Source organism: Sarcophilus harrisii, chromosome 5 (assembly GCF_902635505.1).
Source record: "Sarcophilus harrisii chromosome 5, mSarHar1.11, whole genome shotgun sequence".
In the NCBI taxonomy this organism is placed as follows: Eukaryota; Metazoa; Chordata; class Mammalia; order Dasyuromorphia; family Dasyuridae; genus Sarcophilus; species Sarcophilus harrisii.
In genome coordinates this window covers 190,892,554-190,910,885 of record NC_045430.1, presented here as the reverse complement: position 1 = coordinate 190,910,885, position 18,332 = coordinate 190,892,554, and the positions used below count along the sequence as shown (strand labels likewise).

The following is an 18,332-nucleotide window of genomic DNA, read 5'->3' as shown; positions in this document are numbered from 1 at the left end:
GGTTAACTTATAGGCCTTCCCCCGCCCACTATGGCCTTTCATTTCCTGACTGCCTTGACTCCATTTATGGATTCCTTTGGGACCACTTTGCATCATTCCTCCCAACTTTTGCCCCATTTTGAATCAAATGTTGATGTTCTTGAAAGGAACCTTTCTAAATTGCACCCATTGTTCAAGGAAGCTCACTTTAGCCTTCAAAAAAGATTTCAGTATTTCAAACATTTTTATCGTTTTTCTTGGTGGGCTGAGTCTATCTCTCTAACTAGAGCTATGAGCTCCCCCAATCAGGGACTCTTCCCTAGCCGTCCACATGGCCAGCCTCAGAAAGCAATGTGGGGCATTGCATACAGTGGGTATTCAATCAATGTAGTAAACTAACTGCCAAGGAGGGACAGAAGATAAACAAGGGATCAAAAATATTGACATTCTTCTTTTGAAAAGGTAACCTTGAAAAAAGCTTGTAAAGACTACATACGTACAATAAGCAAGAGAGTCACTACTTACACTCTTTGCTCACAGAAGTCAGGCTTATCAAGAACACTGAGGGAGTGGAAGTTAGGAAGAATTAATTATTCCTACACTGCCTTAGCCATGGTGCCTTAGTCTTTGGGGAAATTTGATAAACAGTACTAGAGCATTTGTAAACTAATTAAATTAAAGCATTAAAGATACCTTGGGAGTCTCTGAGAATGTTCTCAATATGGGATGACTAAGAAACACCTTAAAAGTCTTTTATTATCATTATTTTATAGATGAGAGAATGAAGCTCAAAACACTCCATGACCATTTATTTAGCATCTACTATATATCAGATATTATGGAATATGTTGAAAGTGATTACATTAAGGAAAGAAGTACTAACCTGACCTAAACTACATCAAGTATTCTAGACCTTCTAAGCAACAAGGGTTCTGACAGTTTCATAGAGCTTCCTTCTCTGCTGGAATATAATCACTGAACTCGCTCCCACGTACTACATGATTTTGCAAAGTGCTTAAAAAAAATGCTGCTTCTGACTGAGTCCCAGCCACCAAAATATAAGATCAGTAGAAATTGAAAGAATACAACGATAAAGCATTAGAGGGTCAACTATGCAAGAGCTGCCTGGGGTAAACATTACCCGACAGTATTCCAGCATGAGATATGCTAACCTCCAAAAGCATTTCCCTTTCCAGGAGTTATAGGCTATTGTGAACAGAGGAAACATAATATCCTATGCCTCATGAAAGATACTTACCGTGTAATAATCATACCAGCTGGTCTTAGGGAAGTAGGCAGTGACATTCCGAGAATTCTACAATAAATTAGAATTTCTGTGTGTGAAATAAATTCATGGACAAATTCATCAAAATTTCCTAGAAGGATTAACAAGATTAATAATTGCTAAATGTACATATACAGTGTTCAAAAGCAAATATCCTATGGATTTGTCATGTCGTGATTGTCTTCCAATGACCCCACCACTTAGCGATAAGTCAGACTATCATTCAATTTACAGGTAAGGAAACTGGAGCACCAAGAATCATTTAAAGCTGCACAACAATTCAGCACCAGGACACTCAGAATGAGAAGCTCAGACCCATCTCTACTACTTAATATTGTTTTTGAGTTTGGAGCTTATACAGGTTCAGGAAAATCTATACTCACAGCGTACAGGACAGGGCTGACTAAGAAGGCTGGACCCCACAAGAATTGAAGGTCTATGTCCCATGTTTCTTTGTCTTCCACAAACCTGAGTGGAAAAACATAGTATCACAATTCGATGGTGTGGACAATGCTCTCTCAGTGCTCAAAGAAACCTTAGAATTCAGTCTTAAGTTCCTGATTGTGAAATATCCAAGGGGCTTAGGAAAAGCCCAATTTCTGTTCCTTTTATATTCTTCCTTCTTCGTCCAGCACTAGTTTAATCAGCACAGGTAAGGATATTAATGGTGCATTTGAATTATCAACTTGACATTCCTTACTCTATAGGCCCTAGGCTTTCTCTTATTATGATGAAGATGTTCACAAAATTAGTTGCAAACTAATGTTAACCCATTCCAGTCATAAAACAGAAAATCAAATAACTGTTTTAAAAATAAAAATATGATTCATTTTATTATTAAAAAAAAAAAAGACTTTTGGAATTCTCCAATACACCTACATAATTTTCACTTTTTTTTTTTTTTAAGAGGAAAAAGTATACTAAAACTATCTCTTCAGCAAACCCATGAGGTGGGAAGTGCCATTATTATTCTTCCCATTTTGCAGATAATAAACCTTAGCCTCAGAAAAAATAAGTGGTTTGTTCATGGTCACAAGCTACTAACACATCTGAAATAAAGAGCAAGAAAACAAACAAATCTTTGGGTCTCCAAAGATCATGTTTGCTTCCATATGCTACTTCTGAAACTTCTAAGAAACATACATTTTAGAATGAGTCAATAAATGAAGAAACATTAAGTCAGTACTCATTAGATCAAGGAGTAAACAATAGACATGATAGAAATAGGCTTCTAAGCTCACCATGTAAAAGGAATACCTTAAGGGACTTTCTACTGAGATTCTAAATGGAATCCCACACAGAACCCCGAGACACAGAGGGGTCACTTACTCATGAAGAAGGGGCCGGACAACAGTGCTGCCTTCGACATGGGCCTTGTGCATCAGGGTGTAGAGATAAGGCAACAAGGTGTATCTTGTCTGAAGGACTTTTCTTGAAAGATCCTCAAAGGTGGAATTCCAAGCCACAGGGTCTTGTCTCTACAGATATGGGAAGAAATATTCATACCAAATCCTTGATTTTACTTCACTGGGAAATAGGCTGGATACCTAATGAGCCACTCTTTGCTACACAAAAAATCTGCAGAAGCAGCCAGGGTTTGCTTCATAATTCCCCAGGCTACCATCCCCATGGACCTTGGCTAAGGAAGATAATCTGATTCTTCTTTGCCTGCTTTGCTACATCTTAATGCGCCTAAAAATAGAGCCCTGAAACAAAAAGATATCATGGATAGCACAAACCTAACATATTTCTTCTGCAGCAATGTTCCAGTGCATAAGGGGCCCTGGCTTTGTAATCTCCTGGTAGGACTGTGAAAACTGCCCAGACGTCACTCAGAACAGAAGAGATCTCTGCTCTCTAAAACCAATTTTTTCTTGAGTTTATGTTTCTAGGAAGTTCTACCAGAATGTAGGTTACAATCTTGTTAAGTAAAGGACTGGGGCCTAATGAGGTGGTTTCTAGGAAAGAGGGGACCCATTCACTTATGGGGAAAGAATTGAAACAGGTACCAGGGCAGGCCTGGGGAACAAGCTGGTATCTTACTCTGGGCCCAATGGTATTGTGGTTCCTAGAGAAAGGGTAAAAGGCTCCCAGTTGCATCCAGCGAGCACACATCTCATATTCAGCATCTCCAAAGAAGCCACAGATATCGGCTCCAGTCTGAGAACAAAAAAAGGAAACCCAGAATGAGAATGCTGTGAATTTCTGAACAATCTTAACAATGATGAAGTGACCTGAGGGAGACTTACATAGGATATTCCAAAGAGGCTGAATTCCATCATACCTGCAATGAGAACCACAGCAATGATGGATGAGGCAAGTTGGTAGACTAAATAGGCTCTGATCTACCCTCGTCCTTGTTTTAAATAGCTCAACAAGTCCCATAATACACACGGAGTGATACAGTGAAATAGTCAGTGACCTGACTCCTCTCTGATTCTCTTCAAGAATCCAAAATAATTATCAGCTTTCTGACCACCTGGGCTAGATTCCTTTCCCCTCCAAGGGAAGCCTTCAGGACAAGCTCTGCACTTACCAATGATGGATTTATGGAGCTGGTCCCATGCTGCAGTGTTGTCCCCCAGCCAATGTCCTGCCCAGCGTCCGGAAGAAGGGAAGGTGGAGCGAGTGACCACAATTCCTCTCTGTCCAGTAGCCTCCTGCACACCTCTGATCACAGAAGAAAAAAACAAGAAATCACAACCTAAATGCAGAGGGTCAAGGACCTCTTTCCCTGTCAGGAAGCTCTCAGTAAAGCACAAGAACTGAGGACCATTCTCAGCCAATGACTATGAGAACACATATAACTGCCATCTGTACTTGGTGCAGAAAGAAACAAAAACTAGATTGTATATTAATTATCTACAAATATAAGGTAATGGACTACTTTCATTGTGTTTATATGAATGTGGGAGAAGAAAAGGATACTTTAACTTCTGAATAGATTTACTGTCCTAATACTGTGTCACTTAGAATAAGTCTGATCAATAATACTGATCATAAAAAGAAAAAATATAAATCAGTCCTGCACTTTCATTTTATGGAAACATTTCTGATGAAGAAATGAGGGGATGATCTTGATACACCAATTCACCTCTATCAGCAATTATTCATTTCACTGTAATTTGATGGGTACCAGTGCTTATCTTAGTCAAATAAACAAATAGGATTAAACTTGAGGTAATTATGCCAATTAATGCTCTTAGAATAACAGTTGTGGTTGATTAATCCACCATCTATTAATGATTACATGAACTGTATTTCTTACTAGCTAGATTCATACCATTAATATAATGAGACTGTAAAAGCTGCAGTGTCTTTCTCCCCACTCCAAGTCTAGCTGTGGATCACTGCTTCTCTCTCTCTAGTCACCTTTGCTTCAAAACCACAGTTTCCTTGGATCTTAAAATAGTAACAGTCTAACACAAGATTATTATGACTTGTGGAAGAGCCCGAGATGTTGTTGACAGCATCTTTTGGCCTTTGGAAAGCACCTGCAGAGATGGCCTGCTGTTAAGAGCCTTTATATGATTATCTGTAGCTAATGACCTTTGAAGTCTTGATGACTAAATTTTGACAGCTGATGGATTTTTCCCTTAATCATAAGATTTCCTTCCTTTTAGAGGTGATTGATCATGGAATTGTACTGCTTCATTCTGGCTTTTGATATTCTCTTAATGTTTATAAAAGCAACTATTCCTCAACCATAAGGGTCCCTAACCCTGAGAAAGATCTTGAACCCAACTAATTTAGAAATACCATAGGTACTCCTAAAATGTGATTTTTGTTATAAATTGTAATTTTGTGGCGCAAAGAATCCACCTCTACAAAAGTAGGGACCTTATCTACAATTTATAGCCTTAGAGAAGTGCCCTGATTAATTAAATGACTTGCACAGGGTCACTTGGCCAGTATGTATCAGAGATTTTAGTGCATTTGAGCTAAATCTCTAGCTACTGGTCACACTGCCCCTTTAAATACACACACTCACACACACACACACACACACACATACACAGACACGAGTTAGCTTTCTTGGTCATTAACAATAGACAGTTTTGGAGTCTTACATATATGTACTTTGCTTTAGTAAATATATATGGTCCTGAATTACTCATTCTTATATAAGCTGGGATCCGAAATTTAAGATTGTATAATTTTAGGGAAAAAAATATATATATATGTATATTTCAGATTATTCATGAACTTATTAATAGTTGATCTCTCTATATATATATACAGAGAGATGATTTGAAGATAAAATAGCAACTTTTTTATCCCTGGGAAGTTCTGTTGGAGAAGGAAGGAAAAAACAGAGTCTTTGTTGAGGATCAGTTGCTTTTAAAGAAATGACAATTCTCCTTCCTCTTAGAAATTCCATTTCTATTTACCCAGGACCTATGGGACTATGGGAGAGTGGGGCAGGGACTTACTCATATGTTGGCTTAGTCTGGGACCAGCCATAAAGATTGTGCACATCGTAGTGTCTCACTGGGCTTCCATCAGGCAGGATCTGCTGACTTTCCATGCACAGGGTCTTGCTGCTCAGGCCTCTGTCTCTTGACTCCAGATCTGAGAAAAGAGATTCAGTGATGTGAGAACACGTCTACAATGACAAATGTTTCACATCTGGTGGTGGTGAAAGAGATGGCTAGAGCTGAGGGGATGAGAGAGGATAGAGAATCAGTTTGAAAGAAAAAAGCAGGTCAGACCTACAAGATGTAAACTCTTGAACACCAGAGCAGGGTATTCAATAGGAAAAACCAGTAGGAAATAGAAAGCTAAACATAAACTACACACAATCCACTGGATTTAGTAATGGAAGGCACATTAGAGAGAATTGATTATGTCCACGTCATTTATGAAGAATATGGAAAAACCATGGCCTAGAGAGATAAAGAAATATCCCCAAGATTAGAAAAAATATTAAGTGGAACAGTTGTGACTTTAGTTTTAGTTTGTCTTCTAACTCAAAACCCACTGTTCTTTGCTCTATACTGTAGGAAATTCCTGAATCATGGAACTCAGAAAGAAAGGGTCCTTAAGTACTCATCACTGGGAGGCAAGAACAAAGCTCTCTAAATTCCAGAGACTTTGCAAAGGTCTGGGTTAAAGTTTTAGAAGAAAAAAAGAAATGGATAGATAAGAAGTAAAGAGATGGGGGGAGGGGATGGAAGTCAAGAAAATAGGATGCCAGAGAAGTAAAAGATATAGAGCAAATTAAGCAGGAAAGCCTGAACAGGAAGGAAATGATCAATCATAAATTAATCAGTTGATTGTCTTCTGAATGCCAGATACTCTAATAGGTACTAGAAATACAAATACAAAGAAAGAAACAATCTCCACTGACAAGGAAGTTTCAATCAATGACAAATGCTGAAGAGCAATTAAGAGAATTAAGAACAAAAATACAATTGCCTTAAACAAAAACAATGTTGCTAGAAAAGAAGTGAAAGAAAAACATCAACATTTTGCAAAGCATGGAAGGTAGCCCCAAATTCATAGGCCATCTCCTCGTTGAGCTTCTTGCAGCAAACGTTCCCATACTTTTGGTCAAGGAATTGGCTTTTAACCATTGATGAACCCTCTGATAAACTAATTACTTGAAAGGCCCAGTCCAGAATACTGAATTACCAATTCCCCAAGACACACAGTCTTGTGAACTGGATCTTTAAAAAAAAAAAAAAATGGAATGGTATCTCATAAACCTTTTAATAGTCAAGGCAATATTGAGGACTAAGGGAAGACAAAGGTTTGCTTGCTCCAGGGATGTGGATGGGAACTCAACTGGTCTCATTGCCTTTCGACACCATTCAAAACTTTTTTCCAATGCCACCATTGCACATTGTCAAAAATCACTTTTAGACATATGATACATGGCTGCCCTGATCAAAAAGATTTGATGATCCCTACTGTCTAAAGGACAAAAAACAAGGTCCTACAAGGCTTGTATAACCTGATCCTAACCTACTTATGCAGTCTTTTTTATTCTATATTCTATTCACAATACTCGGGCCAACTCAACATTATCATCCTACTGCTATCTGTTTTTACAGGGTGGTTTCTGGGCCTAGCTCCCTCCTCATCCTCACATGATAAAACAGCAGTTTCCTTCAATGTAACATCTATTAAGAAAAAACACTAGTAAAAATGCTTGCTCAATGGTGTAATGAAGCATTTTGCCTCTGCTCTATATATACCTATACCCTATGAGGTGAAGTAAGACAGCTTAGAATGCTCATAGATTTGTTCCTCCAGATACTGTCATATCTATGTATGCTAGTAATGAATGAAGGCAAATCCTCATCTCGGGTATCTCTGACAAGGTCATCTTGAGTCTAGGTAAAATCTCCCAATAGGAAATGGACTTACAGGGCATATAGGGAGGATGATTGAATGTGGTGTTCCTGCAGCCTGGGGGAACTGCCCCGTTCACAAAGCTGGCTGGTTCATTCATGTCCTGAAAATGTAAAACAAATCTTTATGTATATGTGTATTACATACATACATGAATAAATTGTAATTATCTTCTGCCAGGCAGATGGCAGTCAACAAATGGTTCCACCTGGCACACACATCACAGATAGGGGATTGACTAATCAGAAGGGAAAAGCTTAGGCACTTGTGGGGGTCATCTGGAAAGACTGGGCCTTGCTTTCTCCCAGGTCATGCTGAAGAGTCAAACACACTTAAGGGAAATATTAAGTTCACTTAAGAATTAAAAAAAAAAAAAAAAAAAAAAAAGATAATCTCCCTGATGTGCAGGTACATTAGGCAATTTTTCTGCAAGAGAAAGTCAAGATGAATGTATGATGGAAATACTGCCTTGTTTAATATCTCATTAGAAAATGGCAACCTCAAGGTATTGTGCCCAGAATGTCATTATTTACTGATATACTCCACTGCAGAACAAGCATGCAAGTGTGAAAATCAAACAAATAATACAATCTTCTAGCACATATGTCTATGTTACTATCTGCACATCGATTCATACATATACAAGCACAAACAAAAACACACACTTACAATCCACATTCCATCGTACTTCAAGCTCTTCTGTGGCTCATGGGGATTGGTGTGGAGTTCTAGCAATTCCCGCTTCCACCATCTGGCTGTTGAATTACGGAAAAAGTCTGGGAAGGCAACATGAGCTCTGTATAACTGTAAAGATGAAACAACCACCAGACAGATCAATCAGGTAACTGGCCAGTAATCCTTTGATACTTATTATTTGCTATTCTGCTACTTCTTGTAGATAACTTCTAGAGAAGTTCAAAGCATTTTCAAAAGAATTCTTAGTTTAATCACAAAGCAAATGAATACTTATCAAAGTGGCATAAAATATCATGTATAAACTCAAAACTATAGATTGATTCTGCCTTTTTAGTAAGAAAAAACTCCAACCTCCACTCAATGTATATAGATGCAGATATAGAAGTGTATTTGTCTGTGGTGGTCTTTGGGGGTACTTTTTGCACACTGTGCACTAATGCCTTTTGGAAGGAAGTTGAGAACCAGTGAAAGTAACCTGCCTAGTAAGAATTCAAAAATAAGTTGTGATCTTTAAGGAAGGATACATCCAAGAAAGTGTGGTAGGAAAACAAGAATTTAAGAGAAGAATTCAGAGACAGAGAAAGAGACAGACAGACAGATAAAGGAGGAGAGACATGAACAGAGGCAGAAAGAGACAGAACTATAAGAAGGGACACAGGATCAGCATCTTGGAGACTTCACAAAGGGACATGATCAATCTTACCAAGAATTGGTTAGTCAAAAATAAATAAAAACTCTTTTATTAAGTACTTATTATGTGCCACATACTGTATTGAGTGATGAATTAGTAAGAAAAAGAAAACTATTGCTTCTCTCTGATTACAGTCTTAACAGTCTAGGGGATACAAAATACTTCTCTACAATCAAAGCTTCCACATGTCATACTATTGAAGAATCTTTTACCTCCACTTGTGTGTCCCAATCAAGAGATCCATTGATGGTGACATTAGGCAAATCTGGCCAAACCTGTGGAAAAAAGGGAGTGGGGATGGGGAAAGGGTTACTTCCAAATCTTGGATATGTGATAGTAAAGAATCTATATAATTCCTGGAATCAGTCTGCTTAAATAAAAGATCCTATGCCCTAATTGCCTTCATTCACACAAACACAGAAACATCAAGATAAAATGAGTCATTCATGCATAAATATCTTGATGATCCTTCACATTCAGTCCTGGAATAGAATTAACTTCTCTAATCCCAAACTCTACCTTTCCCCAAACAATGCCGCTGTCATCTGGCCATTTGATGAACACATCATCCTGTAATCCCCTGCTGAATGCAAGATATGGCTGGGTCTCATTGCCAGAAATGGCTGGGTCCTGCAAGCAATGGATGATACATTAGAGTGTTAGAGACAGAATCACGCAAAGAAAAGGACATCAAGGAAGCCCAACAAGCAAGAAAACATAAAAACTTTTCTCAGTCACATACCAGAATAAGGATGACTCGCATCCCAGCCTCCTTCATTCGGTTGATCAGATTGGGAAAACCTGCAAAATTGGGGCTGAGGGTGAAGTCCATCTGCCTCTCCATGTAATCAATGTCCGAGTACTGCACATCCTGGAAGAAACAGGAAAGTGGGGAAATGTCATTTCGATGACAGTAGATCCAGAGCAAGTCTTTTCAGTAGGCCAATGTAGAAGATCTATTGTACAGATTCTTTTTCAGGATCAGGTTAAAACTCCAGATTGGAATCTCTCACAATCATTCCTAGACTGCTTCTCCTTACCAATAAATATCTACAATGTGATTGAGATACTGGATATATTATCAACCTGCAAAACATCAAGCTGCACCAGTCTAAAAACATATTCTTCCAGCAAAATAATGACACATTTCAAAATGAAATCAAAATCCTTTGAAATAACTATGCACTCATACCTCTGAATAGTAGTAAAATATAATGGAAATGACAGTGTTTGGGCATGAAGAAGACCTAATTTCAAGCGCCAGCTTAGAATTCCTCATAAATCAGTTAACCAAGCTGTGCCCCAGTTTCCTCCTTTTTAAATAAGGGGATTGGATTCCAAGGTCTCAAAGTTGTCTTTTAACTCTAAATCTATGACCATAATTATTATTCTTATCCCTCTGCTCTCAATCAATAATTCCGTATAATATATAAACTATATCAAATTGCTTACCATCTCAGAAAGGGGTGATGAGAGGGAGAGAATTAGGAGCTAAAATTTTTTAAAAGAACTGTTAAAGGTGCTTTTACTTGTAATTTGGAAAAATAAAAAATATTATTTTAAAAATATTTAGTCTAAAGAGATGACACTTAGAAGTGAAACTGCATGTTTTGATAGCAATAAGATGGGATGCTCCATTTGTTATTAATATTCTGATACTCTAATTCAATTATAGATACTTAAAATATAAACTGTCAAACCTATCTAAAGCTGCTTAAAACTATTTCCATACTCACAATATATAAGTGGATACTTAAGTGCCCCTACTTCAGTGCCACTACTACGTCTGTATCCCAAGGATATCATAACGGAAGGAAAAGGACCCACATGTGCAAAAATGTTTGTAGCAGCACTTTTTGTGGTAATAAAAAATTGTAAAATAAATAAATGCCCATCAATTGAGGAATAGTGAATACACTGTGGCATATAAAGGTAATGGAATATTATTGTTCTCTTAAATAAGTGATGAACAAGCTGGTTTTTAAAAAGCTGGGAAAGATTTATACAAATTGATACTGAGTGAAACAAGTAGAACCAGGAATACATTATACACAATAACAGCAAGAATGGACTTAAGTTTCCTCTCAGTGGTTCAGTGATCCAAACCAATCGCAATAGACTTTAAACAGAAAATGCCATCTACATCCAAAAAAAGAACTATGGAGATTGAATATAAATCAATCCAAGCTATGGTCACTTCTTTTTTCTGATTTTTTTTTCCCTCTCCCATGTTTTTCCCTTTTACTATAATGTTTTTCTCTCAAAATGATTTATAAAGCAATGTGTATCAAAAATTTAAAAAACAATTTTAAAAAATATACAATATATGTGTGAGAGCTTTCCATAATTAAGCCAGAGAAAGAGGAATTCAAAGGCATGAGGAGAAATGAACAATTACAGAGGTTGGGTTTGGGGGAATAAAGAGAGAGGTGTGAATGTGCTGGATAGAGAAGGTCCATACATAGGGAATCTGAGCAGCCACCATGGCATCATAGAGTTCAGCAATTTCAGAATCATTCTTGTATCCATAGCGACACAGCTGGAAACCTAAGGCCCAATAAGGAGTCATCACCGGCCGGCCAATCAACTGAAAAAAAGGAAAAATATAGTTTATATAGATTCCACTCCTTTGAGAGAGGGAACATAAACTGGTATCAAATATAGAATCATTAAAACAGTTTTCCCTTAATCTGTGGTAGTTTCAAAATTTAGGTTAATTGCAAGGCCAAACCATATGAAACTGGAAAGGCAGGATTCCTGGGAATCTCTACCATTTCAAGAGAGATCATTTGCGTAAAGCATCCTTCCAGTCTTTAGGCACTACTTAAAAATAAACTCTAAGAGGAATGCACATTTAACCTGTATCAGATTTCTTTCTCTCTTGAAAAGGAAGGAAATAAGAAAGAAAGGAAGGGAAATAAATTTAGAACACAAAGTCTTGCAAAAATGAATATTGAAAATCATCTTTACATGTATTTGGAAAAAAAATACTACGGTGAAAAAAAGACATCTGGGATTTTTATCAGGAACATTAAATAGGAACTGATTGTCCCTAAAAGATCTCTATAACAATGTAATGGTAAAATGTGTTTTCTTTATTGCTTTCTAACATGCTGCTGCAAAGAGGTCATTACCAGTAGATGAATCAACAGGCAATTGTTAAGTATTTACTATTGCCAGGCACTGAGGATACAAAGAAGGCAAAAGTTTTTGTCTTCAAAGAGCTCACATGCATGAAGATAACTAGGTTTATGCAAGTTGACACAGGGTAGAAGAATGAATGTGACTTGTAAAGTGCTAAGGACATTAAAGTTTCTCAGTTAACATTTGATTATCGACAGGGAGGATTTCATGACTTCCTACCTCTGTGTACTGTTGAGTGACAAGCTCTGGAGTTGGCCCCAAAACCATGTAAAAGTCCAGAATGCCTCCAATGGTACGATATGTCAGTGCAGGGGTGGGCTGGAAAGTCACATCTGGAAGAAGAGGGAAAAAAGTTCAGTACCTCTCACCAACACAGGAAGGAGATACTCTACTTTCCTTCTGATGACTTCCAATGAGGAGAAATGACAACTTCCTCAAGTTCATTCCATCTATAGACAGCTCTCATTGTTATTACAGTTATGCTTATTCAGAACTGACAGTTGACTCTCTCAATATCTGAGGGATTAGCATACTTTCTATATGCATGAACTTCTCCATGAAGCTCTACCAGCTAAATGGAAATGTCTTCAAAATCCACATCTGCCACTTGGTGCTTTCCTTTTCTTCTGTCTAGCAAAGATAAGAGACCTTTCCTAGACCTACAATTTCTCTGCCTAATGCAAATTCCACACATGGAAATCTTCTGACATCTGACAATCAGTCCTTCCAAACAAGTCCCTCTCCTTCCCCATCCCATGTTTGGTCCTTATTTTCCTAATTACCATTAAGGATAAGATTACTGCCCCAACCTAATCGTAAAACCTGGGCTCCTCTAGTTACTCCTTCACTTTAAACTGCAAAGAAGGCTGAATTTTGAGTCAGAGAACAAATGTCAAATACTATCTATCCCACTTTTTACTCATGTAATTAAACATAAGTCACTTCATAAACTCAGTGGGTCTTAACTTTTCTTTTCTATAAAATGTGAGGACAGGGTTAATAATGTCTAAAGTTGCTTTCAAGTCTAAATCGATGATTCTATGATATAATATGCTAAACTTTCCCTGCTTTTGTTCAAACTATCCTCTTTGTTTAAAATGCCCTTTTTTCCCCTCAGGCCTCCAAATAATTTCCCTGTTCTATATTTTTAGAGCCCTTTCTTCATTCCTATCTTCTGTCTCTATTTCTACATGTTACTTATATACACATTGTGTCTCCTCTTTTTCAAGACACATTAAGTTTAAAGACAGTTTAAGAGTATGGATCATGGGGGTTTTTTCTCTATCTTTCTTGATATTAGTAATTTGTTCATAGCTGTAGTTTAATAAATCTGAATTGAATTTTATTTAATTGAAATTCTTTTGGGATGGTCCTACTCAGAAACTTCCCAGATCTCTTCAGCTAAGTGGGGTCAGTAAAGAAATTACCATCTTACCCATGGCATTGCTGTTGAGCAGGAGCACTCCGTGGGCATTGCCATCTTCTTCCATACCCATGTAATAGGGGTGTACACCATAGGAATTCTTCTTATACTGGGTCAGCAAGTAAAGAGTTTTGTTTTACCCACAAGGAACACAAATGAAAATGGTATTTAACCTGGATCTATAATTTTCCTTGGGGGAGGTTCAAGGTGCCAAAAAAAAAAAAAAAAGAAAAAAAAGAAAAATGAGAGGGAGATTCAACTCAATAAGAATTTATAGTTGTGTTAGCAGGATGCATAACTATCCTCACTAGAAGAGCCTGACTTACTAATCCTAGAAGAGGGCCAAAGAAAAGAATATGTGTGAATAAACAAATTACAAGTCATATGATATTCCAGTTGCTGACCCTTACCCCTGGGGGCTGGTCTCGAGAAAACATTCCCCACGTGTGCCAGTTGAGGTCCCTCCGGAATTTCCTGTGCTCAGTTTCCCCAAAGCCATAGATGTACTGGGATGGGAGTCGGGTAGATATTCGTAGGAACATGTCATTAAAGGTAAAGCCAGGGACCTGGGAATCCCAACTGAAACACAAGACCAGATCATGACTATATGAATAGAATTCCTGTGCTCCGCTGTGCATACCACAGAATCTCCAGAATAGTCACAATTACTCCAACTTCAATTAGTAGACTTCAGAATAAAGAAAGTTTCTGAAGTGACTGTATCTTTAAAGACCTTGACTTTGTAGGTTTTTACAGCAAATGGGATTTAAGCATAAGAACAAGGGGCTTGGTATGAGAACAGGGATCATACAATTGAAATAAAAGCAGACAAAACAGTTCCTATCCTCAGGAAACTCACAGGCGAGATAAAAATATAAAATATTTATATATAAAACTATTAGATAACAATATATGGAATGGTACTTATTCAATACAATCAAATATGCTTGAGGCAGCTGGGTAATACAGTGGACCAAAGCAGCTAGATGACATAGTATCTATAAAGTGCCTGGCCTAGAGTCAGGAAAACTTGAGTTCAAATCTGGATTTTGACACTAAGTTGCTGTGTGACTATGGGCAAATCATTTAACCACTGTTTATTTCAGTTTTCTCAAGTGTAAAATGGTAATAATAAAAATAGGACCAATGTCCCAGGATTGTTATAAGGATCAAAGGAGACAATAATTACAGTTATTTAACACAGTGAGCTTGGCACATAGTAAGCACTATATCAATGTTAATTGTGAACATTTTTATTATACATGGTTTTGTTAAATATTTTAATCCATTGAAATAAAATCCAAATACATCTGCTCCTTTATACTGTTCCCTTTCTTAGCACTTCTTTCTTTTCCCTAGGCTACCATTCATTACACTTCTCCTGGGTTCAAGAAGCTGTCTCTCAGGGAAACTCAAAATACACACTCACAAGAAGAAGCAAAGTCAAAGCTCCTACATCCAAAGTCTCTAAGTAAAATAAGAACTGGTCTCAGGCCATGGAAGAGTTCAAAAGGGATTTTAAAAATCAAGCAAGAGAGGTAAAGGAAAAATCGATAAGAGAAATGAGAGGGATGTAAAAGGAAATACAAAAAGCTAATGAGGAGAAGAATGCCTTAAAAAGTAAAATTGGGCAAATGGGAAAGAAGGTACAAAAGCTCACTGAGGAAAATAATTCCTTAGAAATTAGAATTGAGCAAATGGAAGCTAATGACTATGAGAAATCAAGAACAATCATATCAAACCAAAATAATGAAAAAATAGAAAACAACACAAATTGTCTCATTGGAAAAACGACTGACCTAGAAAAGAGATCAAGGAGAAATAATTAACAAATTATTGATCAACTTGAAAGCCATGATAAAAAAAAAAAAAAATAGGAGTCTGGACATCATCTTTCAAGAAATTATCAAGGAAAACTATCTTGATATTCCAGAATCAAAGGGCAAAATAGAAATTGAAAAAAAATCCACTGACATCTCCTCAAAGAGATCCTAAGATGAAAACTCCAGGAATATTAAAATCAAATTTTGGAACTCCCAGATCAAGGAGAAAATATTGCAAGCATCCAAAAAGAAACAATTCCAAGTATAGTGGAACCAGTCAGAATAACACAAGATATAGCAGCTTCTACATTAAAGGACTGGAGGGCTTGAAATATGATATTCCCGGAGAACAATGCAACTAGGATTACAACCAAAAATCACATAGCCATCAAACTGAGTATAACCTTCAGAGTCACTCAATGAAATAAAGGACTCTCAAACATTTATGATGAAAATCTCAGAGCTGAACAGAAATTTTTACTTTCAAATAAAGGATTTAGGAGAAAATAAGGGAGTAATCAGGAAAGGAAAATCACAATTGATTAATCTGTTTAATTTTGCTGGAGGATATACAATTTTAAGAACTTTGTATTATTAGGAAAGAAGAAGTATATACAGAAAAAGGGCATAGAAGTGGTTGAATATGAAGGGATAATATCTTTTTAAAAATAAAGTTAAGGTCTAAGAGAAGAATGTACTGGAAGAAAGGGAAAGAGAGAGGAAATAAAAAACGCCAGAAAGAGAATAAAAACTTTTACATTGAAGGAGAAGAGGGGGAAGAGAGGAAGAGTGAGTGAACCTTACTCTCATCAGAACTGGGAAAAATAACATATGCAACCAAGATAAGATCAAAATGGGTCCATGATTTAGACATAAAGAACGAGATTATAAACAAATTGGGAGGAACATAGGAAAGGTTTATCTCCAGATTAAAAAAAATTTGTACTAAAGAAACTAGAGACCATTATTGATCCAAAAATTGAAAATTTTGATTACATCAAATTAAAAAGCTTCTCAAAAAAACAATGAAACAAGATTAGAAGGGAAGCAAAAACTGGGAAAACATCTTCCAAGTTAAAGGTTCTGATAAAGGGCCCTATTTCCAAAAATATAGAGAACTGACCTAATTTATAAGAAACCGCCATTCTCCAATTGATAAATGGTCAAAGGATAGAAAAATTTCAGATGGAATTGAAATTTACCACTCATAGAAAGAGGTCCAAATCATTATTAACGAGAAATGCAAAAAGACAACTCTGAGATAAACACACCTGTCAGATTGGCTAAGATGACAGGAAAAAAATGATGAGGTTGGAGGGGAATGGGAAAACTGGGACACTGATACATTGTTTGGACGTAACCAACCATTCTGGAGAGCAATCTGAATTATGCCTAAAAGTTATCAAATTGTACATACCCTTTGATCCAAAAGGGCATACTGGGCTTATACCCAAAGAAATACTAAAGAAGGAAAGGACCGATTGCCAAAATTTTTGCTGTTTTAGTGGTAAAACTGAAAGAATGGAGCCATTAATTGAGAATGGTTGGGAAATTTGTTATGAATGTTATGGAAATTATTGTTCTGTAAGAAAACCAGCAAGATGAATACAAGAAGCTTAGAAATTAAGAATGATGCTATGAAATGAGAGAACAAGAGATCATTATATAAGCAACAAGATACGTATGAAGATGTAATCTGATGGAAGGGATTTCGACAAAGAGACTAATTCAATTTCAATTGATCAATGATGAAAAGATAACCCAAAGAAAAACACTGGGAAATGAATGTAAACTGTTTGCATTTTGTTTTTCTTCCCAGGTTATTTCTACCATCTAACCAATTTCCCTGGCAACAAGAAAACGTTTGATCTGCACACACATTGTATCTAGGATACATTAGGACATATTCAAATAATAGGACTCCCACTAGGGGAGGGAGTGGAGGGGGAGGAAAAATGGAACAGAAGTGGAAAGGGATAATTTGGAGGACGGGCAGGAATGGGTTGGCTCCAGTTTCCAAAACCCAAGTTGGGGGGTTTGCAGCGAGAAATGCTACAAAAAAGGCCGGGATAAGAAAAGGCACTTTATTAAAGAGAAAAGACACAAGATGTTCTTTAGTGGGACATTTGGAGAATTGCAAGGGAGACATTTTCTGAGTTTATTAATACAGAAACAAAACAATTTGGGTTTTTGATTAAAGGAAACCTTTGGGATGGGTTTGTCCAAAAAAGGTGAGCACTGAAAGGAACATTTTAATGCAGATGTTTCCAGGGGAGGCTATTGTCCTCATCATCTCCCCCCTCAAGCACTAAACACAAATTCTTTTGGAAAAGGGTCGGTGGTCTCTACCCTGGCATGGATTCTGTCAATAAAAAGTTACTACAATAAATAAATAAATAAATAACATATGCACTCAATATACATATAGAAATATATCTTACCCTGTAGGAAAGCAGAAAAGAAATGGAACACTAGAAGGGGAAAGTGTGGCAGAAAGGATGGCATATTTGGGGCAGACAATAGGCAGAAGCAAAACACTTGAGATGTGACAAGTGAAAGAGTAAGAATAGAATAAAGATGTGGAGAAGAATACAATTAGCAATAAATTGTAAAAAAAAATTTGAAAATTTTTCTGATAAAGGCCTCATTTCTCAAATTTATAGGGAATTGAGTTAAATATATATTACAGCCGTTCCCCAATGATAAATGGCCAAAAGATAAGATCGATACTCAAGAGTACTATAAAATCATGCATGCTTTTGCCCTAATAATACTACTAGGCATGTATCAAAAAAGAGATTTTTTTTTTAAAAAAAGGAAAAGTACCTATAGGTACAAAATATTTATAACAGCTCTTTTCTCAGGACACAGAATTGGAAAGTGAAGGAATGGCTGAATAAATTGTGGTATGTGATTATATTATTCTATAAAAAA

General features: G+C 36.8%; 1 protein-coding gene across 2 annotated transcripts in view; it reads right to left on the bottom strand.

The window, feature by feature from the left end:
• MGAM (maltase-glucoamylase) overlaps positions 1 to 18,332 on the bottom strand; it is a 153,501-nt gene that overhangs the window by 33,540 nt on the left and 101,629 nt on the right. For both annotated transcript variants that reach the window (XM_031939231.1, XM_031939230.1), the window contains exons 51-66: positions 13,986 to 14,154; positions 13,588 to 13,684; positions 12,372 to 12,484; positions 11,470 to 11,595; positions 9,751 to 9,879; positions 9,528 to 9,638; positions 9,221 to 9,283; positions 8,291 to 8,425; positions 7,637 to 7,724; positions 5,698 to 5,836; positions 3,801 to 3,934; positions 3,514 to 3,548; positions 3,308 to 3,424; positions 2,594 to 2,742; positions 1,648 to 1,732; positions 1,238 to 1,294 (exon numbers count right to left, since the gene is read on the bottom strand). In XM_031939231.1, coding sequence (XP_031795091.1) covers positions 1,238 to 1,294; positions 1,648 to 1,732; positions 2,594 to 2,742; positions 3,308 to 3,424; positions 3,514 to 3,548; positions 3,801 to 3,934; positions 5,698 to 5,836; positions 7,637 to 7,724; positions 8,291 to 8,425; positions 9,221 to 9,283; positions 9,528 to 9,638; positions 9,751 to 9,879; positions 11,470 to 11,595; positions 12,372 to 12,484; positions 13,588 to 13,684; positions 13,986 to 14,154 — 1,747 coding nt within the window. The remainder of the gene's footprint in view (positions 1 to 1,237; positions 1,295 to 1,647; positions 1,733 to 2,593; positions 2,743 to 3,307; positions 3,425 to 3,513; positions 3,549 to 3,800; positions 3,935 to 5,697; positions 5,837 to 7,636; positions 7,725 to 8,290; positions 8,426 to 9,220; positions 9,284 to 9,527; positions 9,639 to 9,750; positions 9,880 to 11,469; positions 11,596 to 12,371; positions 12,485 to 13,587; positions 13,685 to 13,985; positions 14,155 to 18,332) is intronic.